The sequence below is a fragment of the Zootoca vivipara genome, chromosome 10, assembly GCF_965207765.1.
Source record: "Zootoca vivipara chromosome 10, rZooViv2.hap1.1, whole genome shotgun sequence".
Classification (NCBI taxonomy): domain Eukaryota; kingdom Metazoa; phylum Chordata; class Lepidosauria; order Squamata; family Lacertidae; genus Zootoca; species Zootoca vivipara.
Window position 1 is genome coordinate 36,791,291 of NC_142593.1, and position 23,353 is coordinate 36,814,643.

The following is a 23,353-nucleotide window of genomic DNA, read 5'->3' on the forward strand; positions in this document are numbered from 1 at the left end:
GCATTTCATGCTTCAAAAATAGGCTCTGCATCTCTCTTTAGGTTTACAGGACAAACTCTTGTGAACAAGTATTTAATTCCTAACTTAAGAGAGGATTCTTTCAAAAATACTAATGAGTTGTCATGAAGATTATTCTTATGATACCATTTCAAGAGCTGCTTCACATATTACTTCCATTATATGAGTGTACATACTTGGGGCCCTGGAAAGAACACCTACCAAAATCAGATAGGAATGCCTAGCATGAGAATGGTTTTCAGTCTGGTGCACACATCAAGATGAATCATAGAATCATAGAGTTGGAAGAGACCACAAGGGCCATCCAGTCCAACCCCCTGCCAAGCAGGAAACACCATCAAAGCATTCTTGACATATGGCTGTCAAGCCTCTGCTTAAAGACCTCCAAAGAAGGAGAAGGAGGAGACTCCACCACACTCCTTGGCAGCAAATTCCACTGTCGAACAGCTCTTACTGTCAGGAAGTTCTTAATGTTCAGGTGGAATCTTCTTTCTTGTAGTTTGAATCCATTGCTCCGTGTCCACTTCTCTGGAGCAGCAGAAAACAACCTTTCACCCTCCTCTATATGACATCCTTTTATATATTTGAACATGGCTATCATATCACCCCTTAACCTTCTCTTCTCCAGGCTAAACATACCCAGCTCCCTAAGCCGTTCCTCATAAGGCATTGTTTCCAAGCCTTTGACCATTTGGGTTGCCCTCTTCTGGACACGTTCCAGCTTGTCAGTATCCTTCTTGAACTGTGGTGCCCAGAACTGGACACAGTACTCCAGGTGAGGTCTGGAGATGACTCCAGAAGTATTTGGAAACTACAACTAATCCAGAATGCGGCAGCTAGACTGGTGACAGGGAGCGGCCACCGAGACCATATAACACCGGTCCTGAAAGACCTACATTGGCTCCCAGTATGTTTCCGAGCACAATTCAAAGTGTTGGTGCTGACCTTTAAAGCCCTAAATGGCCTTGGTCCAGTATACCTGAAGGAGCGTCTCCACCCCCATCATTCTGCCCAGACACCAAGGTCCAGCGCCGAGGTTCCCTTCTGGCGGTTCCCTCACTGCGAGAAGCAAAGCTACAGGGAACCAGGCAGAGGGCCTTCTCAGTAGTGGCGCCCGCCCTGTGGAATGTCCTCCCATCAGCTGTCAAAGAGATAAACAACTACTGTACCTAACATTTAGAAGACACCTGAAGGCAGCCCTGTTTAGGGAAGTTTTTAATGTGAGACATTTTAATGTATTTTTAATCTTTGTTGGAAGCCTCCCATAGTGGCTGGGGAGACCCAGCAAGATGGGCAGGGTACAAATATTACTATTATTATTATTATTATTATTATTAGTTCACAATATATAAACACTGATAGTCATTAGCATTTTTACAAAAATTAAGCATGTGAACATCCTGAAGCAAAGGCACTAAGAATACACACTTTTATACTAGAACTATAAAGTAAATACACCAACATTCCATCAACAGTTATATGGACAAACCCAGGAAACCCTTTGGATACGTTACTAAGCAAAGTCAAATTTTGTTAAAGAGACTGACTAAAACATGGTTACAGGTAGGTAGCCGTGTTGGTCTGGATCGAAGTAAAATAAAAAAAAAAAATTCCTTCAGTAGCACCTTAAAGACCAACTAAGTTTTTATTTTGGTATGAGCTTAGTTGGTCTTTAAGGTGCTACTGAAGGAATTTTTTTTATTTGACTAAAACATGGAGACAAATTTATTCCATTTTCTTTTCCACTGCCTCCCCCACAGCAATGATAGGTTGAATTTAAGACATGCCCATCAATTTCCCTTCTAGATCCAAATTATAGTAAACAAAACTTGCCCATCAATTTCCCTTCTAGATCCAAATTATAGTAAACAAAACTTAATTACATTAAACCAATTTATTATTATTATTATTATTATTAATTGGGTGGTTATTTATGAAAGACATTGTCATTGCAAACAATACTTTGATGTGCTAAAATGTCGATTAAGATGTTATCTATAATAAGTGACAACAGTGTTTCTATTGCACTTATAAACAACCCACAATATGCATGGGGGTTATGTTCTGGGTCATCATGTGCGACAGGGCACGCATAAGCCTGCCCCACCCCCACCCCACCTGCTTTTCCAGCCACTTGGAGGTCGCTGTGATGCATTTGTGCATGCACAGTTCTGCATCAATTAGACATGTGTAATTCAGTCATTGCCTGTGTTTCCAATTTTTAAATTCATGGGGGAGGGAGGCCCTAGTGAAAAGAATACTAAAACATTGTGCTTGTCCACACTTCCTCTTGTCCTGTGCCTAGGAAGCATGGGTCTGAGCTGTTTTCTGCTTTGCCCACATTTTCTATGCATGGGTCCAAGTGGCTTTCCTTTTGCCCCACTCCATTTCCCAGAGTAAATTTGCTCTTTAGCGGTAGATCGGAACAAATGGCAATCCAGATAAAATTTCTGTTTGCTCTGATTGAGTGCTAAAGAGCAGTTTTCCGCAGGGGGGCAAAAAGAAGTGTGGATAAGCCCATAACTCATATTGATTAGAAGCACACCAAGGTCATAGCTCAGGAGCAGGATAATCCATATAAAAGGTAAGGTAAAGGACCCGTGGACGGTTAAGTCCAAAGGTGACTATGAGGTGTGGCACTCATCTCTCTTCAGGCCGAGGGAGCCAGCTTTTGTCCAGACAGCTTTCCAGGTCGTGTGGCCAGCATGACTAAACAGCTTGTGGTGCAACAGAACACTATGACAGAAATCAAAGCACACAGAAACGCCATTTACCTTCCGCAACAGCAGTACCTATTTATTTACTTGCACTGGCATGCTTTCAAACTGCTAGGTTGATAGAAGCTAGGACAGAGTAATGGGAGCTCATCCCATCACACGGATTCGAACCACCAACCTTCTGACTTACGAATTTTTCTCCCAATGCATTCCTATGGGATTCGACTTACACATTTTTTCGACTTACAAATGTGCGTTCGGAACGCATTAAATTTGAAAGAAGAGGTACCACTGTAGTTGTATTTTTTTGCTTTTGTTTTGTGGTAATGTATTCTATCACAGTTCCTGTGTTTGAAGAATTTGCTTTTTTGTTATACAGTACTGTATTCTGTATGCTTTATTTATACCATTCTTTCTACAATACGTATGCCAAGTGTTATTCAATTATTATTTTTAATGATTAAATTCCTGCCAAATAAACAACTATCCTTCATTTGCTAGTTTACAAAACAAAAATACTGTCAAAAATACTGTTTCTCAGGCTTTGTTTACAGAGGCATCATAGTGAGATGACAGACCACCCAGAAATATTGAAGGAAGGGAAATCACATTTCTGATACACATCTACCTAAAATAGGAAACCAGTTCAGAAGGCAAAAGTCTAAGCAAAGGACCTCTCTCCCCCATTTACTAGTTTTCCATTTCCACAGAGCTTTATTGATGAGAAAGGTAAATTTAAGTTAATTCCCTCCACTTCAGTGCTCTGGCACCCAACCTCAGTCTGTAGCAGTTGAGAACTAGATTCTGTGATGACATCAATGCAGGGCCTATTTGTAAGGTTTCCCCAACAAACAGATACTGTAAGTGCATATGGAAATAAATTGAAACTGAACCTGTTATTTTCCCCTTTCTATGGAAATTAAGTAGCACCCACCCTACTAAAACAACTACTGACATTTTAAATTCTTGGTTCCAGCACACCTTTTTCAAAATCTCTGCAAACATTTGCGAAGTGAGGAATGAAGAGGGACATTTTTGCAGTAGAGGTGAAAGGTACATTTCTTACCAAAGGCCAATGTGAAAGATAAAAATACAGGTTAGTATTTAGCCATTAACAAAGTCTACGATGAGGATTATGACAATCGCACCATCAAATCTAGCTTGAAAAAATATTGATTTCCTGTCAGAAAGCATCACTTTGAGAAGCAGGCACACATACATAAAAATTATATTACATGCTAGAGGCAAAAACTTGTGAGACAAAATAAAGTGTTGAAAGAATGGCTCTGGGCAATAATAGAATTGAAGAACCAGTAAGATAAAATGACTGTCTTTGCTGCATACTTGTGTATTTTGACCAGGTGTGGGATGCTAGTCTTAGATTTGGAAAGTTTGTTGTGTCAATTTGTTGAATGTTGTACAGTGGAATTTAACTAATTTTTTCTGATATAACATATGCAAACTGTCAGATACTACAATCAGATGTCCATCATTTCACAAGCAACACAAATATCATTATAAATGAACTGTATTTTAAAATTCTACTGCATTAAAAAAGTGATTTACAGATACATCAGTCCCTCATTCATCATCACACAGTCATGTTGAGCACCCTCTTTGTATTTGTGAAAAGAGAGAGACAGAGACAGAGAGAAAGAATTCCTGGATGCCAATATCCAAGTTTGGAAAAAAATACTCTTTGGTGAGAAGCCCAACAGAAATTTAAAATCACAAAACATGTAGCAAAGTGTGGGAATAAAATCTTAAAATGTGCCCTTCAAAGCAAGTTCCAAAAGTTAGTTTCCTTCTTCCCCCAGCACAGGAAAGGACCACACATTTGGCAAGTTAAAACATAGTTTACTGTGCTTACAAACTCAGATTCGTGAGCTCCAGAAAGTTGCACAGACAGTAAAACTTTGCTTAGTTACAAAGTGGCGAGTGGTCCTAAATTATTCATGAATTCAAGAGTGGCTGGTGAAAGCCATGCTGTCTGAACTTGAGCAACCAGCTCAAACCTTTTTACACATGGTGCTCTTCAAGTAGACTGAAGGGGAACAAAGACTTTAAGCCTGCATTAATTAAACTTCAGCATGTTGATTATATGAGGCCAGTTATTCCACACTTTGGGACAATGACACTTGTCATTGCTGCTGCCAAATTTAAAATCTGGTTCCACTACAACTGTTGATTATTTTTGTGTGGTTACATATCCCTTGGGGCATGCTGTGACTTTTAACACCATGTCAAACATTTACATAAATATCACCCTAATCCATAATGGTTACTCTAGGCTTATTAAATTAGGATGCCACTGTCTGCTCTTGATATAGAAGAAATACAACTGTGCAGTACTTGTGGCAACACAGGTGAGAACCACTGTGGAAGGAATTCAAAATTGCACTAAGAGATTGTTCTGTCAGTGCAAGCCTGCCATGCTTGCCTGATATAATTCCCTCTCCTTTCCTGAGTGCTTTTATAGAGGTTCTCCCAATCCCCTCCAAGTGAATTTCCCAGGGCACACAGGGGAAGAAGGGAAAATCCTATTGTGCAAACAGAAGCCGTTCCACAGGCTTCTGCTGATGGGGTTCATTAGTTGAATCCTACCCAGCATTTTTAATATTTTTACACCACCTTTCCGAAAAGAACCATGGTGATATACAACAGACCAAGAATAAGAACAGAACAATCTGGGAGCAACACAGGAAACAGTCCACTCATGCATGCCCCTTAAGCAGGCTTCTGCAGGTGACGTCATCCTCAAAAGTGATTCTCCTTCATACTTAATAGACACACAAGTTCATAATGAGACATGTGGCCCCCAAGGGCTTTAAAATGCTAAAACCAACACATTGAATTGACCCTAGAAGACAACTGGCAGCCAGTGCAGTTATTTCAGTATCTATCCCAGTGCTAACTGCCACATTTTACACAATAGTGAGTTCCAGAGCTTGCATGTGAGTTTGTAGCCTTCTTCCCATGAATGCTCCTTGAGCTATAATCAAGGATGTGACTTTTTAATTTGTAATTTTAATTTTTTGTCAGTTTTGTAAAACCACAAATATTTACAAAGAAAATTATGAAAAAATGAATTGGAAAGATTACATTAATAACAAGCTAAATGGAATTATCATCTCAAATAAATTTTTTGGATCATGTGAAGTATGTGCTTTGTTATACCAGAATTCAGTAAGCACTGCTCACTTCTGTCTCAGTATATTATGTTTCTGCTTTTCACTCTTAAATAACTAGTAAGCTTTACCATGGGTAGTATAATTGTACAATTTTGCTTCCTACAGTATTCCATTCCTGCACCACATTGTGACTTGGGATAGACCCTGTCAGTGAGTGACTGCAATCTGTTGAGAACTACATGGGTGAAGACTTTCCCCATAGTACTCAGCAGGGCGATTCCACAGTAGTCATTACAGTCATAGTGGTCACCTTTGTTCTTGCCACAATGCTGGAGTTGCGCATGTCTTGTGGCACATATTCTGTTTCCCAACACTGCAAGAGAAGGCTATGGAGGTGTGTTATGAGGAAGGAATGGAGGCCGGCTTTCAGCACTTCAGTTGGGATTGTGTCCTGTCCTGATGCTTTACCACATGTCTGAGAGTTGATGGCATTCTTCAGTTCATCAATGGAGGAAGGAACATCCAGTTCTTCCAAGACAGGCTGTGTCTGGATACTGTCAATTGCTGTGTCAGAGACCATGTTTTCCAGCAAGTACAGTTCTTGGTGGTGCTCTGCCCATTGTTTCAACTGCTTGCTGCAGTCTGTAATGATTCTCTCCAGACAAGGTTTTCATTAGTGCAGTTTTCTTGCCTTTTGGTCCAAAGGCTTTGTTCACACCTTCATACATTTTGCAAGTGTTGCTTCTGTCAGCAGCTAGTTCACTGCTCTGACACAGCTTTCGCCAGTAGCCATTGGCATATCGTCTGGCAATCCACTGGACATCATTCCTTGCCTTACTCAGTGCAGCAAGCGTCTTCTCGCAGGGTGTACACTTGTAGTTCACAAGAACCTTATGCTTCGTAGTGATAACAGGCTCCACGTCCTTAATGGTGACCTCAAACCAGTCCAGTATCTGCTGCTCTCTTTTGCCAAAAGAGGACATAGCTGTGTTGTGGGTTGCCTCTTTGATGGAGTTCCACCTTGCTTCAACAATGTCTCTGGTGCAGTTCAGTAGAGCTGTCACAAAACTCAGGTTGAGGCCACTTTCTGCTTTGTACTATGCATCCTCTTTGGCTAGAGAAGGATCTTGCTTACCACCAGGGAGTGATCCATGTTGCAGTCAGTACTGTGGTAGCTCTATGTGGTAAAGGAGTGACAATCAAGTCCAGCTGGTGCCAGTGGCCCAACCTTGAACGTCTCCAGGACACTCAATGTTTTGCGTTAATAGAGAATAATGCGATGCAGAGGCCTTGATATGAGCACAGTAAAAGCAGCCTTCGTCAGTTCTTGTTCATGCTGCTAATACCAAAGTGGCCTTAGAAGTTGTTCCACGTGTGATGAGCAAATATGTGTTCACAGGCTGGGATCCTCATGACTACCCAGCTGACTAATGCTTTAGTGCATTGTATCATATAAAATCAGGGGTAAGATCTGCCGAAGACTGCACACACTATTCAAATATTTTGTCTGGTGGATAGGTAGAGTGCTGGTACCAGGTGCTGGCAGGACCCCAGGCAAGATGTCTTAAAATGTTTGGGGAACATCAATGGAAAGTTTTTTTCTAAGTCTCATAGATACCAGGTAGTGGGCAGTTGGTAAGGAGAGAGTTAAACCTTTCCTTGCTATGTGTTGTAGTGCCAATGATCTCTCCCCCACCCCCATAAACACTCCTATAAAATTCCAGACACAGTTGCTAGCTACGTATTTAATGTTATTGTGTAGCATGACTAAGAGAAAAAGGACAAATACCTTTCATTACCAATAATTCACAAATTATTATACCACTCTGTAATAATAGTACTCCTATGTTTCCTCATAGACTAAAAACAACATAATAGACAACATAAAAACAACATAATACATTAGAAACAGGATCTTTCTGCTTGATAGTGACACTTAGGAACACAATATTCTAGTGGACAATTTCTCTTACTGCTTTCCTTCTTCCAGATCCTCCTCCACCAAGTTTAATTTCTATTGTAGTGACCTCCAGCAATTTAAATTCCAGCTTTTTATTTAATCGGTCACCATCTCATGGTTTATAATGAATCAGAAATGCCACAAAAGGCTTTATCACTATGACTAAATGCTCCAGGGCTGCAGACAGCTGTCCGCAATGCACCTGTTGGCTAAGATAGAGATTCACTAGCTGTTGCTTGTATCACATCATCCCCAATACTAGTCAGCAGCAACAAAGCTCCTATAAGATTCCATGGCCACTTTTAAATCACTGCTTCTTTACAATTGTGTGTGAGTGCCTTTTTGAAAATCAGCAACTAAGGCATGGCTTAAAATTAAAGTGATGACTGCCCTTGAACAGCAAATCTGAATCCGTCTTTTAAAAAGTTCCAGCCCTCTACTACGACACCCACTTTAAATTAAAAAATATGCTTTTAAATGAACATATTTATCATTATGTAAAAAAAGAGCTCAATGTGAGCAATATGATCTACCGTGCCATTTAAAGTTTACTGTTTTGGTTATAGGGGTTTATAATATATACAGTTTAGGTCTGAAAGCATCATCATCTTTTTCTGTCAACTAGAGGGTTGAATATCTTCCTGGACTTATTATTTTTGTCATATTGCCCATCACAACCTGATACAGTTAAGAATAGCAGAAATTAGGGTACTGAAAATTTACATTTCAAAAAGAAAATCATAAATTTTAAGCTATGAGTTTAGACAGCTTAACAAAAACATCCTAGTATACTTTTGATATATACCAAACTGTCTCCATACATATCACCTCATCAATCACACAGAAAGATGTTCTACTTTGGTTCCACATGCATCAAGTATTTGCAAATTTGTTTTATTAGGAAGTACAATTCATTTTCTTCCCTTATCAGTAGGAACAAGATATTTTAGTAGTATCTTATCTAAAACATCTGAACTGCTCCTGAAATATATTTTCCTTTTGAAATCAAACACAATTTGAGCACACATTTGGTATTATTATTATTATTATTATTATTATTACTATTATTACTATTATTATTATTATTTCCAGTTACCTAATCAAAACTTGGGGACAAGGAGGAAGGAAGAAACATTCCAGACTGCCTGGAATTCTGCAAAGCTAACCAACATAAGATCAGGCTTGCTGCATATTAAAACTCACTTTATAAAAAATCCACATGATGGACTTCATATCATACATTAGAAACTAGAAGGTTTCATCAACTGTAACAGTTGACTTAGCAATACAGAGACTGCCTGTGCACTGTAGCACTGTGCACTGAGTAGGAACTGTGTGCAGATTATAAATATGCTCTTGTTCCTTTCTCCGCTAGGCACTTCCGTCTGCTTCAACGGATTGTAGCGTTGCAGCAGACATGGGAAGCCAGCAGCCTGCAGGCCAATCTTGAGTCCAATTTTGTTCACCAGGCTGTTTTCCCCAACAGCAAAGTTAAAGGCAGCATTTCTCACCACTCCTACTCCAACACTGGGGAGACTGTGGGTGGAAATGCTGCCTTATTTAAAGAGCAGGCAGAGAGCTTTAGCTTAGTGCCAAGATCTGAGATAGAGGATCCCTCTGCTTGCTCATCTCTAAAGAACAGGCAGATACGGTATTCCACACACACACCCAATCTTGTTTGCTCTTTAGAGTTCACTCTCTGAAGAGCAAGCAAAACACTACCTCTTCATCAGAAAGCTGAGGGGGGTAGTTGTCCACTTCCTGTTGCTTGGGAGGATAAATCCCAACATAAACAACATGCTTTCTTTGAAGTACATTTCATAATAATCAAAAGTCAATAATGAAAAATGATAAAAACATGAACTGAGTGCATAAGAATCCTGCTTCTCATTTAGCCAAATGCATTTAAATCTACAAGCTGAATTTCAACAACACATGTCTTAAAAGTCCAGCACTATTTTAATTCCACAGTACATCTAGACAAATAAGAGAAAATCTTTAGTTATCATATTTGTATGCAAGGGTGAACGGAGTCATCTATTTTCAGAATCCCAATATGGGTAGTTTTTATATGCATTTTGAAATAAGAGCTCTTGCACCTGTGTGGTCATTAGTTGAGTTTGACTTTAACAAATGAATATTGAAAACAAAAGGGAAGGACAGAGTACATATTATGGTAGTTACAGCACATATGATATAGACTACACACAGCTCTTGTGCCACCTAGTGGACATCACTTCCACAAACTACTAGATTGGTATTTTTAAAGCAGTCTGCTAAATCCATTGCAAAAATCACCTCACCCATCTCACCGGCCAACACTCATTGCTTTGCATACACCAGAATTAACTGCCAAATTGATGGAAACCAGTATGGAAACTAATATAAAATCTTTGTTTCAATAATGCAGAATCTTACATATAAAATTATTTCTTTTAAAAAGACTTATTTTTCTTAGTCAATGAAATCTCAACATTCATTTTGTGAAGGAGAAACCTTCTACAAACATAAAAATGCCGGAAGTTTCTAGTTCTCTATTTCAGTTCCAATCTGGAATGGCAGGTGTAAGAATCTGTAAGGCAGACAAGACACATACCAGAAGCATGAGTTCTGAAAAAAATCATAGCTAGTTAGAAAATGAAGATCTGCATGAACTTTTCCAGTTTGGAATGGTTCTGTTCCCTGTTGTGGTCAATCAGGCATATTCTCCTCTGCATGGGTAGTGCAAAACAACTGGAAATCATGCTTGAATATCAGATATAGGAATGTTGATTAACTGAGAGACATTTTTTCTAGGCTTTTTCTAGTTTTTTTCAGGTAACCACTATCACCATGTCCATTGTTTTATACTTTTATTTGTCCATTCTTCCTGATTCCTTCAGATGAGGAAGTTACAGCTAGCTACTTAATTAATGCTTTTTAACTAATGCTTGAGACTAGAGATACAAAAAGGACAGTGGGCCTTTTCCCTAGAGGCTATGTTACTTCTGTGATCCAGTATTGCTTTACATTTCTTATACCACATTTTAATATGGTTGTTTAATCCTTCAAATAGTTTTTTGTCTTCTTCCCCCTCAAGTGGCAGAAAGCCAAGAAAATTTCAATACATTTCTTTTATTACTTGCCTTTATTGTTTGCTTGCTCACCTGCCAGGCAGGAGCATGACCCCAAAGGTTGCTTTTGGGAAGAATATACTATTTTTAGATAGTTTCAAGATGTATGCTTTTAAAGCCCTCTTGAGGTCATGGGGACTCTGGATATTAACAGACAAGAAAAGCAACAGTCTTTTCCCAAGTTTGTGCCACGACTGGGTTTGTTCTTGCATTATTCCTTGTGAAATAAAATATAAAAAACTGAGTCAGAAAGCTTTTGCCAGACCAAATCAGCATGAACTTTAACCAGAAGAGCTAACCTTCTAATCAAATTTTGCATCTGACTCCAGTATTAAGGGACTTTGCAAAGTCTGTGCCCTTCCTTGCGAGGAGGGATAGAAGAACAGGATATGCTTCGAGGGAAGGGTGCACATTTGCACCTATTTATTTATAAAATTTACACCATTCCATTCTGCTTTATATGAAACACATGAATAAGAATACGCAAGCTCACAGTGACTTTGAAAACAGCAGGTATACATTCAGTTATTTTGCCTGCCACATCCCAAGAACACAAAGCTGCTCACAAAATAGAATATAAAAAAAGGCCAGAGTAATAACTTTAAAGCCTGATACAGGTCAGGTACAGAAGGAATTTTTTTATTTTGCTTCGACTCAGACCAACACGGCTACCTACCTGTAACTGATACAGGTCAGTTTTTAACTCTGGCCATACATAAGTGACGGACACAACAGCCTCTGCCAGTGATCAGAGGAAGAAGAGCCATCAGGGAGGTTGCACCCCGCCCTGCCATGAAAACCTTTATGGCAAGCAGAAGACCAGATCTCATTTATTTATTGAATTTCTATACTGCACTTCATTCAAGGATTACAGGGCAGTTTACAATATAAAACCACAAAAAACATACCATTGTAACAAACAAACACAGGCACAGTTTTAAAACCCTGGGAGAAAAGGAATGTTTTTGCCTGGCACCTAAAGATTATGTAACGAAGGTGTCAGGTGAGCCTCCCTGGGGAGAGCGTTCAACAAAAATGACCTGCTCTTGTGTAGCCACCCTCTGGACCTCTAGTGGAGGAGGCACACAAAGAAGGTGCCTCAAGATGATGAACGCAGAGTCTGGGGCAGTTCATATGGGGATAATAATTCTTTACCAAGAAGAATTCTCCCTCAGCTACCAACTGCATGTTTACTGCAAAAAGGAAATGGAAGGACATTCTGGACTCTGGCAACAGCAGAAGCAAGGAGGACTGTTGGGTCTTTTGTATTATTGTAATCTGTTGTGAGCTGCCTTGTGGTTATTTGATTGAAAGTCAGGGTGTAAATCTTCAAAATAAACAGGCTCGAATAAAAAGGTATTGCAACCTTCAAAACACACACACACAAGCTGTAGCCAATAGTTGTCCTACTGAGTAAACCCATTCAAATTAATGGCCCTGACTAGTTAGTTTGGGTTCAATAATTTTAATGAGTCTAGTCCAGGCACCCCCAAACTGCGGCCCTCCAGATGTTTTGGCCTACAACTCCCATGATCCCTAGCTAACAGGACCAGTGGTCGGGGAAGATGGGAATTGTAGTCCAAAACATCTGGAGGGCCGAAGTTTGGGGGTGCCTGGTCTAGTCTGAGCAGGACTAGCACCATATAAACTCTGAAAAACCTTGAATTTTTGTTGTTGTGAAACAGCCACTGAGCTCAATGCCCTGCATTTCCTTATTTTCTCAACGAGCTACCTTCCACTCTAGGCATAGCCATGATTTGTTCATTCTTTTTAATGCTCTTTTGTGGGCTCAGAAAACCTTATTTTAGGGAGAAGCGTGGAGAAGCAGTGCGATCTCTCTGGGGTATGGATTGAAAAATATGCAATTGAGGCACCTAGCATCCCACCTTTCTCCATTGCTTGCCTGTGAACTTCCTGTTGCCTGTCCACTTCATGACCTCTCCCTTGCCCTGAGCCTTTTCTGCCTTGCACAAAGAAGTGGATTTGTCCTGCTTGCTACCTGGGAGATCAGCATCCAGCCACCACTCTTCAGTGTCCAGATGGTCCCTGACATCCAATTAGTCAGCCACATTAGGCAGTGGCTTTAAAGCTTTTACCTGGCTCGCCATATCCTTTGCTTCTCTAGTCCTGGGGAAGATGAAGGGGGGGGGAATCTAACGCCATCCAGTAACCTAGGAAGTTGGCATAGTGACCTCTGGTGCTCGAGCAGAGGTATCTGGATCCATTTGTTCTTCAGGGTGATTGGAGGGGCCTGCTCCCATTCCTCCTCCTCTGAGGAGACGTTAAGTTTGAGATCTGGACACAAACCCCTTCCTTGTCCGTACAGCTACATCCCAAGAGCAGAATGAGTTTACTTTTTAAAAAGATTAAAAAGGCTAATTCCATGGAATTATTTTGTAAAACTTAGAACTCCCCATCAGGAAACACCCTCAGATAATAGAAAGATAATTTAATAGAAAGTAGTCTCTCAGCATGTCTATGAGATTGTCACAGAAGGCAGCATCTAAGCAGTCACAGACCATGTTGTTCACAGAACAAGTCAGTGTCTGTCTGTGTGACCAGTTGCAATAAGTATTTTAATTTTGCTGAATATATAGGCCATGTCAATTACCAAGGGCAGCACATCCCATTTTGCTGCCTGAGGCAAAGAGGAATGTGCCACCTGCCCCATTGGCACCCCACAAGCCGCAGTGGGCGTCGCAAGCCTCTGTTATCTGTATTGTGTGGAGGTGTCCACAAAGTACCAGCAGCAGTGCCAGCTTCTGGCAAGATCTCACTGAAAACAGGTGGGACTTTTGTTGCTCAAGGCAGCTGGCTCACTCTGCCTCATGGGCGGGCCGGCCCTCTCAATTACAGTGTTGCTCAGTTATCAAGAAGCTCTTAGACCCACTTCAATACTCTTAAACAGCCCATTTTAACATAACAGTGTTTTCAACATTATTGCTAAAAAGCTAAAAAGACATTCAAATATACTTCCAATTAATGCTTCTGAAGGTGCACTATGTACATAAGGTATTTTATAACCTCTCAGGTAGGTAATTGAACCATTTTATTTGAGGAAGTAAAGCATAAAATAGTATTGAAGTACTCCTGAAATACATACAAATACCAAGAGTTATAATCTAATTAAAGTAACTATATCGGAAACCATTTTTACAATTTAGTAGGAGTTATCATTTTCAATTAAGTATTTGTTATTTGTTCTCTCCAAAACAAATTCAGTAAACTCCCCAGAAAGAAAGGCCATTCCTTTCAATACAGTTACTTTCAGCTGTGGAAACAGAGTACAGAGGAATTCTACAAAGCAAGAGAGGAATATTTCAGAAATGAATGTTTTGCTCTTTTCCAACAGCAAAGATGTAATAAGGTCAAATAAGCAGCATTTATGTAGACAAATGCTGACTGAGTGAAGCAAAACAGCAAATTACTGGTCAAGCATCAGCATTAAAATGTAATTCAGAAAAATTGAAGGGTATGTTAATTTAGATAACTTCCATCATTACATGAAAAGCCATTCTTCAATAGAACAACCACAATTCTATGTTTCTAGAGAAGTCACATCTAAAAATTGAAATTAGAATCTATGGTACTTCTTTATAAGTGTGTAGACTTTATACACTCATTCTCTACCTCAGACACTTTACCATGAAAATGGACAAAAATATTGTTATATGTTTCATTTCCATACCTTTCATACTGAAACACTCTGTACATGTGTGAAGGGACTAGAATTTGAGTGGAGAAAGAAATATTATGTTCATGTCTTTTTGCAGTTTTCCTGTAGTCACTGTGGGAATAGAGTGCTAGACTAGAAAGGTCTTTGGTGTGGTCCAACCTGGCTGTTTTATTTTCTTATTTGTTACTTGACTGAACACTCCACGTTGCAATGTTTTGCTTCAGATACTACTTGATGCTGTAGTTCTAAGTGTATGAAGTTTTTTAATGTGATGATTTACACATAAAGCTCACTATCCCCATGTTTTCTCATACATAATTACATACACTAAAATATTTCCAATCCTACATTTATAGTGCACATTCCAGAACTCAACAAAACAGTTCTATCTTTCAGCAAAGTCAGCAATTCCTAGCCTGCCTACCTCCTATTATTATTATTAGTATTAGTATTAGTATTAGTATTAGTATTATTATGACTAGCTCTGTCAGCTTGTCCATTACAGGCAATTCTGTACATTTCATCAGCCATTCTCACACTGTTGGGCCTGCTGCCATTTCCATTTTCTTGCCCATACAATTTTGGCAATACTGACAAGTGATTTCAGATTTATAGTTACATTATCCCCATTTACACAGGGCTAGGTCTCAATATATGCTCTATTATATCTGAGATATTTTGAGTTACTTCCCACCAAACAATTGGGCATTCCCATTACATTATGTAATAAATGGATATTTCCCACAAAACATTCCCAACATTCAGAGCCATTAACTGGGTGGATTTTATTTAACCTTGCAGGTGTTAGATACCACTTCAGTTGTGCATCTCCAACTGGCAGACTTGATGAGATTTTATCTACCTGTCTCCAAATCTGATTCCATTGAGGAACTATTCCATCTCCATGCTTTCATAACTAAATATATCTATCAGTTTAAATATATATATTTGAAATAAACACAAGTTCTTAGTACTTTCTTATTATCTATAATGAAGTGTCAGGCCCAAGCTTCTTCTTTGGTTTTGGAGAGGTGGGGTGAAGAAATTAACACTAAGATTTAAAAAGTCTTCAGGGCCACACCAAAACTGAATACTTTTTGAGGACAACCTTACCATTCCATTCACCTGCAAGATGACTTTCAAAAACATATCCCCCTCCTCCTATAAAGTAGTGGTGGCACAAAAGTTGACTCTATTGCTAACATTCCTCTAACTTAGAGATTTAGTACAAGCTGCAACCTGAAGCTCCATCACCCAATTTAAAAAGTCATACACAGTATACCAAACTATGTTTTACTCGTTGTCATGATGAGCTTCAAATATACACACCAATGTACACATTCCTTTAGTAAACTACTTGCATGCACATAATGAAACAAAATAGAATGTCTTTTTTATATATAAATAAATAAAAAACACACACACACCCTAGTATTTGAAACTAGTGTATTATTAAAAAATGTGACTGCTTCTTTTTCTTAAATAGACTACTTAAATGGAAAAACTATACTAAAATGTGCTCCCAGCTGAGGTTTTATAGGAAAGCAAGTAAGGCAATTCAAAATTACAGCTCCCCCAGTAAACATAATTCAGATAAACTGAACATGTTTAGTACTATTATATACAGTAACCGACAACAGTTATGTGAAGGGCCCTGAATTACTGTATCTTTTGAAAACAATTTTGGATTATTTGACTGTAGTGCAAATAAACTCCTTGCCGCAATGTTACATAAACATTAGTTTCTTGAATAAACAAATATTTGAAAATGTAACTCACCAAGCTAGCTGTCAGAGAAGGTGCTGACTGCCCAAGAGCTTGACTGCGCATTCGGACAAGATTGGAAGTTTCTCCAGTTTGCCATGACTGTTGTGTAACAGCATTTGGCAGCAAGTACCTACCTGTCAAAGGTTTAGGTGGAAAAAAGTTGTCAGTACACAGCCTCTTGCACAGTTAATGGTCTGCAATATTAGTCCATGCAACTCACTGTAAATGGACAAATTTAAACCTCAAATGCTCCTCATAAGCTTCTGAAATATATATTCAGCTAGCCTTAGATATATGCACATACTCCAAGTAATAAATCTTACTGTGCAAATATAAATATAAATACAAACTTATCCCATTCAGAGAATTAAGAAACTGATGAACAAGAGAAGAAATGAGATACTTGGGAATAGGAGGAATTGTTGGTTTATTTATGATTTGACCCATTGTTCCTAATGCCTTCTCTTTTTTTAACTTGCACTAAGAATTGGGTGTTCTTTCTCTCTACTTACTTCCTTTCTCCTGTTTCTTGCCTATTTGGGACATATCTAGTACATTTCTTACCCAGGGTAGATATACACATGGGGGGGACACCATAAATAAGTCAGAAATTAAATCGTTGTAACAAAAAGGGGGGGAAAGTGATGTAAAAATCGCTTTTGCTCTCTGGCACCATCTGGTGTTGCATGTTTATAACAAATTCAAAACGTGTTTTTTTGACTTATGTAGCTGAGTCCCCAGACTCTGGCACAAGGAACCTGTTTCCAGGAGAAGTGCTGTGAGGGGAGAAAGACTCAATATTGACCATTGGGGTGGGGTGGGGGTTGTACCTAGTTTACTTTATCTTCTAGCCCTTGGAGCCTTCAAAAGTAAACACTGAGCCTGTTGGGTCTACATACAAAACGGGGGTTGTTGCTATTCTGTTTTATTCTACTGTAAATCACTTAGAGATCTATTATTATTAAAAGGTGTTTCTTTATTAATGTATTTATGGTAACACCATCAGATCTGGACTACCTTGGGGTATGAATGTATTGAATATTGCTAACTGATCTGCTGATAAGTTTTATGCTCACTTTGATATATTTTAAGTGAATTGATAATTTCTGCAGTCATGTTATAAATTTAATAAGTATTATACCTGTATATTATTATTGTAGACTTATTTCCTGTGAACCAACAACTATTCGTGGAGAATGCATTATATAAGTAAACTGATTGACTTAAAGAAAGATATAGAGCAGCTGTTTTTAAGTAAACAATTAAGAAGATTGCCTGGTGCATATATATGTCTATATGTTTATGAATACATATGTGATATTAGGGCAGTTGGCTAGAAGATAGTCTGTAATAAAAAATGTACATTCTAGGTAAATCACCACATTTTCAAAAAGAACATTAAAACTGACCTGTTCTTGTGACATAAATACATGCTTGGCTGCTGAATCCTAATAGGAATTATCCCCCTTTCTTTCCAGAGACATGGAAATGGCTTTAAAAACAACTATGGTATTATCACAATAGCACAGAATCTAGACACTATCTAACCAGAACTAAAGACTTAAGGCCCATTAATTTCATTACTGATTTATTATTTTTATTATTTTTTAAAAAGAGTAAAAGCTTAAGGCTACAATCCTATACACCATTACTTGGATTAAGTCCTACTGACCTCTGAGTAGACATGCCTAGGATTGCACAGTAATTCTCCCATTGATATGAGTCTTAGAAATACTTAACTTTGACTGTAACATGCTATGTATTTAAGCTCAGTAATGCAGGAAGTAAATGTTAAGATAATCTGCATCAAACAGTGATTTCTTCAAATGACTGTATCTAACTTGAAGGGTAGAAGCAGTAAGAGGATAAATCCCTTCTCAATCTGATCACCAGAGACCCTAGCAACTAAGACTCTAAGACATCACTTTTATTAGTACAAAGTGCTAGAGCGCCAGCAGGGTGAAAAAAGAAATATGTAAATGTTAGTGTTTGTTTTTACAATAATGTATGCAGAATTAATGCAACCATCCCCATTAGACTTAATAGAAAAATAAAACAATTGATTAATTTTAAAACCATTGTTATGAAACCCTTCATTATTGTTATCTTGGCTCCTTGTAGTTACATCAAGAAACTTTATTTAAATCCAGTTTGGGAGGAATACCAGCAGGCATTTAAAAAGCATGTTACTGTTTAATTCATGCATCATTTGCTGCTTACAACTTAAGGAAATTAGCATCTGTCAAGTGTATTACTTAGCTGCATATGGTTAAAATTAACGGACAATGCTTCTTTCCCTGCCAGATTTAAAAGAGAGATAAACATTTCCCCCCAATCTGTCCATTAAAGCTGATATAATTCAATCAAAGCTAGAATTACAGATGACTTAATTGTGTTGTCCTTGGCCACTGCAGGAGAAACCATTGTACAGAACCCCCATTAACAAAATTCAGCACTTCCATGCCCCTTCCTCCACACAGTAATAAAACCTATCTAGCTCATATTATTGAGGTGCTAAAATATCCTCAGCAGTTTGGAATAATTGCCCAGTTAACATTTACAATTAGTGTTATTTTAATTCTTTGCTCTTTCAGAATGACTACTGTTATTTCACTATGATCTGTAATAAAGGAAGAAATGTGTTTCAGCTGAAACTTAAGCCACAATTAATGACATAAATGTCCATCAATGAAAACTCTTCAGAAATGGCTTACAGAGTGGCAGAAGCATGCTACTTTCAACAAAGCAGCCTGTTTCTTAAACAAAAGTTTTTCAAGTTTCATGCATTTATTCTTCCAGTTTACAGCACATGCACTGAAACTGCCTTAAATTACATCCAGGCTGGGGAATCTTTGGCCCCAGATGTTGCTGTACTAGAACTCCCATCAGGCCCAGTAAGCACAGCCAATGGCTAGGAAGAAGGGAGCTACAGCTCAGCAACATCTAGAGAACCACAGGCTCCCCACCTGTGAGTTACACAAACACCAAGGCAACTTTCACAAAGTTCAATTAAAACAAGAAGTATTGGGGAAAATAACACTCTGCCCCAACAGCACAAGAACACAGGAATAGTTCTTCTGCTGCATCACTCAGAGGATCTATCTAGTCCAGGATCCTGTTGTCAACACAAACTACCCAAAGGGTGCTCATCAATGGCTCCTCCTCATCCTGGAGAGTAGTGACTAGTGGGGTGCCACAGGGTTCTGTCTTGGGCCCAGTCTTATTCAACATCTTTATCAATGACTTGGATGATGGGCTTGAGGGCATCCTGAGCAAGTTTGCAGACGACACCAAATTGGGAGGGGTGGCTAATACCCCAGAGGACAGGATCACACTTCAAAATGACCTTAACAGATTAGACAACTGGGCCAAAGCAAACAAGATGAATTTTAACAAGGAGAAATGTAAAGTACTACACTTGGGCAAAAAAAATGAAAGGCACAAATACAGGATGGGAGACACCTGGCTTGAGAGCAGTACATGTGAAAAGGATCTAGGAATCTTGGTAGACCACAAACTTGACATGAGTCAACAGTGTGATGCAGCAGCTAAAAAAGCCAATGCAATTCTGGGCTGCATCAATAGGAGTATAGCATCTAGATCAAGGGAAGTAATAGTACCACTGTATTCTGCTCTGGTCAGACCTCACCTGGAGTACTGTGTCCAGTTCTGGGCACCACAGTTCAAGAAGGATACTGACAAGCTGGAACGTGTCCAGAAGAGGGCAACCAAAATGGTCAAAGGCCTGGAAACGATGCCTTATGAGGAACGGCTTAGGGAACTGGGTATATTTAGCCTGGAGAAGGTTAAGGGGTGATATGATAGCCATGTTCAAATATATAAAAGGATGTCATATAGAGGAGGGAGAAAGGTTGTTTTCTGCTGCTCCAGAGAAGCGGACATGAAGCAATGGATTCAAACTACAAGAAAGAAGATTCCACCTGAACATTAAGAAGAACTTCCTGACAGTAAGAGCTGTTCGGCAGTGGAATTTGCTACCAAGGAGTGTGGTGGAGTCTCCTTCTTTGGCGGTCTTTAAGCAGAGGCTTGACAGGCCGGGCAGTCTTGAGCAGGTCGGGCGCCCTGGCGCTGAGGGGCGGAGATCGCACCGGCGCCCTCGCAGCACACAGCGCAGCTTCGGCGCGCCCCACCTACCGGCCCCGCGCCACCGGGACTCTACCTAGAGCCGGCCCTGTTGACAGGCATATGTCAAGAATGCTTTGATGGTGTTTCCTGCTTGGCAGGGGGTTGGACTGGATGGCCCTTGTGGTCTCTTCCAACTCTATGATTCTATGATTCTACCCAGTCAGAAGCCTACAAGCAGGGCATGAACACAACAGGCATTGAATGTTTGTTCCCAGTACTATACATGAGATTCAGCGCCTGCCTCTGAACATGGCTGTTACATTATTCTGCTATCATAGCTAATTGTTCAATTCTTCTTTAGAGACATCAAATTACATCTTATGGCAGCAAACTTCATAATTTAAATATGTGTTGTGTAAAAAGCTACTTTCATTTATCCATCCTGAACCTAATGTTAAAGTTAATTATACTGGATTCCGGTGCTATCTGAGGATCAGCTGGAGGGCAGGGAGAGGTATTTCCCATCACTCTCTCTACAGCACTCAGTTTTGTATTTTCATGGTTTGTTCTTGGCTAGACAAACCACAAACTCAGATTAAGACATGACACTAAACCAAACCATGGTTTAGCTCAGGCTAGCACAGAATGAAGGGAGACGCAAAGCAGCCACAATGTTTGCTCCATGCATTAATATAAATGTTCACTCAACACTTAGTCATGGTTTGGCTTAGCATTACTTACAAACTGAGCCACTGACTTATACAGCAGAGAATTAGTTAGACTGCATCTTATTGCCTGAAATAACTGTTTGAAATTGCTACACAGCATAGTAACCAAATTAAAGGAATTTCACCTTTATTTTTATTTATTACTAGCTGGCCCAGCCACGCGTTGCTGTGGGTCATCCCTGTGATTCCCCCCACCCTGTCCTGATGCATGACGTATCCCACTCCTCCTCCCTCCAACCCCCTGGCTCATCCCTGTGTTTCGGTAGGACACCCTTCCCTCTGTTTTCCCCGGGTAGTGTTGTCCCCTCCCCCCTGTATCGCCATACATTGACCCCTGTGCACGCATCGTGAACATTTTTATATATTTAGATTTTAAAAAATTGAAATAAGAACATGAGAAGCAGACGTTATTATTGTTTAATTTTATTTTTGGGGTTGTCATTTATTTTGGTGGGTATTGTATGATTTGGGCGTTGTTGTATGTTTTGGGGGGTGTGTGTGTGTGTTTTGTTATTTGGATTTTCTAATTTTGGAGTAGGTGACCCACAGCCCCGTAGCAACAGAAGGCGAGTTCCAAAGCACCTGAGCTGTTTGGTTCCATAAAAAACCCAGGAAGTGGCAAGGGGAAGGTAGGAGAATGTAAATGGGAGGGGTGTTGGCCACTGCAAATATCCGAGGACTTAAACTGGGGAGAGAAAGTGCATGGTTGTTTTTTTAAAAGACGCAGAGGCTTGCAATCAGTCATAGTATAAAGTGTAGGTTAAAAGGGGCATGAGTGCCCTTACTTAAAATGGCCGCCAGAGCCTCGCATGTGACACAACGCCCGCTAAATTTTAAAGTAAAAACCCCTTGCTGTGCCCCCAAGTGCATTGCTGTGGGTTATTCCCCCCCCCCGGGGCTAGTGGGGGCCTGGCAGTGGCCTACATAAAACAAAGGCCGTGCTGCGGCCTGCGATCCATGCGCTTGCCCTCTCCCGCTCCCCCAGGCCTAGTGAGGGCCTGGCGGCCTTGCAGGGGCCTACATAAAATAAAGGCTGTGTTGCGACCTGCGATCCGGGCGCTCGCCCTCCTCCCCCCCTGGGCCTAGTGGGGGCCTAGCAGCCTGGCAGGGCCTAGGGGTCTGGTAATGGTCGCCTTGGTGGTTTCCGGTGCTTGGTTGATGATATCATTATTTGGTTTGTGGGTGTGGTGTAGATTTCACAGGAAGGGAGGGGGTGTACTGTGGGAGAAATTCCACTTGAGGGCGCTGTTTTACTTGATGGAAAAGCAGGTTTCTACCTGGGCAGGTGTGAGATTTGAGGGATTTTTTTTCTGCAAACACTCGGGGAGTGGCATGGATCGTTGTGTCCAAATTTCAGGACGATTGGTCAAGCGGTTACGGAGAAAAGTGGAGCCCACACTTTCACCATTTTTACATTTATATATATAGATATCTAAATTAGGCAAAGTCAATTTCAGCATCCTAAAACATCTTAGCATGATGAACATAAACATTTAAGTTACTACAATGCAATGAGTACAGAGCAGTACTACAAACTGCTCTGTAATAGAAAGGAAATAAAGTCCCACATTTTAGTTCACTTTGAACCTAGTTAAAACACAGCGCTCTTCACCTCCAGCCCATTTAGAAAGCCATTATTTTCTATCATGAATTCCACTTTCAGCATAGCCTACTAAGCCTGTGGAGCATTCTCAATTCTGACAATTTAAGCCCGAGCCCAAGTGATTGTATAAAGTCCTTTGAAGTTACTTCAGCTCATGAAACCCATTCACTGCAGCAAAAGAGCTTTGCAGTTAACTAGTTTTCCTGCTCCATGACAGGAATAAATCATGCAGCTTTGTTTTCTGCATTTAATATTTTAATAAAAGGAAATCAAGAGCCTTGACTCAGTTCGGCAGTGAATTATAACCAATTAGTTTGAACATATAAATTGCTGTTGATATATTTAATTTAAATAGAGAATTTGTTATTAAAATATATGGTGGTAATTCAGAAACTAACAGCAAAAATGGCTACCCACGCTGTACATTAAAAATTGCCGACAGTCTCCTAATACACTTAAATTTAGAATTCATGAATAATTTTATGAAGTGACATGATTGACAAGCTTCTCTCTTGAGATCTATAGCAGCTTCCAGATAGGCAAGTAGCTAAGAA

At 39.7% G+C, this 23,353-nt stretch overlaps 1 protein-coding gene across 8 annotated transcripts in view; it reads right to left on the reverse strand.

Moving 5' to 3' along the window:
• MAST4 (microtubule associated serine/threonine kinase family member 4) overlaps nucleotides 1-23,353 on the reverse strand; it is a 221,613-nt gene that overhangs the window by 159,763 nt on the left and 38,497 nt on the right. For all 8 annotated transcript variants that reach the window (XM_088653013.1, XM_088653014.1, XM_035099907.3 and 5 more), the window contains exon 3: nucleotides 16,395-16,516. Coding sequence is in view for 7 of the 8 variants with exons in the window: in XM_088653014.1 (XP_088509140.1) it covers nucleotides 16,395-16,516 (122 nt within the window). In the remaining variant the exon portion in view is untranslated. The remainder of the gene's footprint in view (nucleotides 1-16,394; nucleotides 16,517-23,353) is intronic.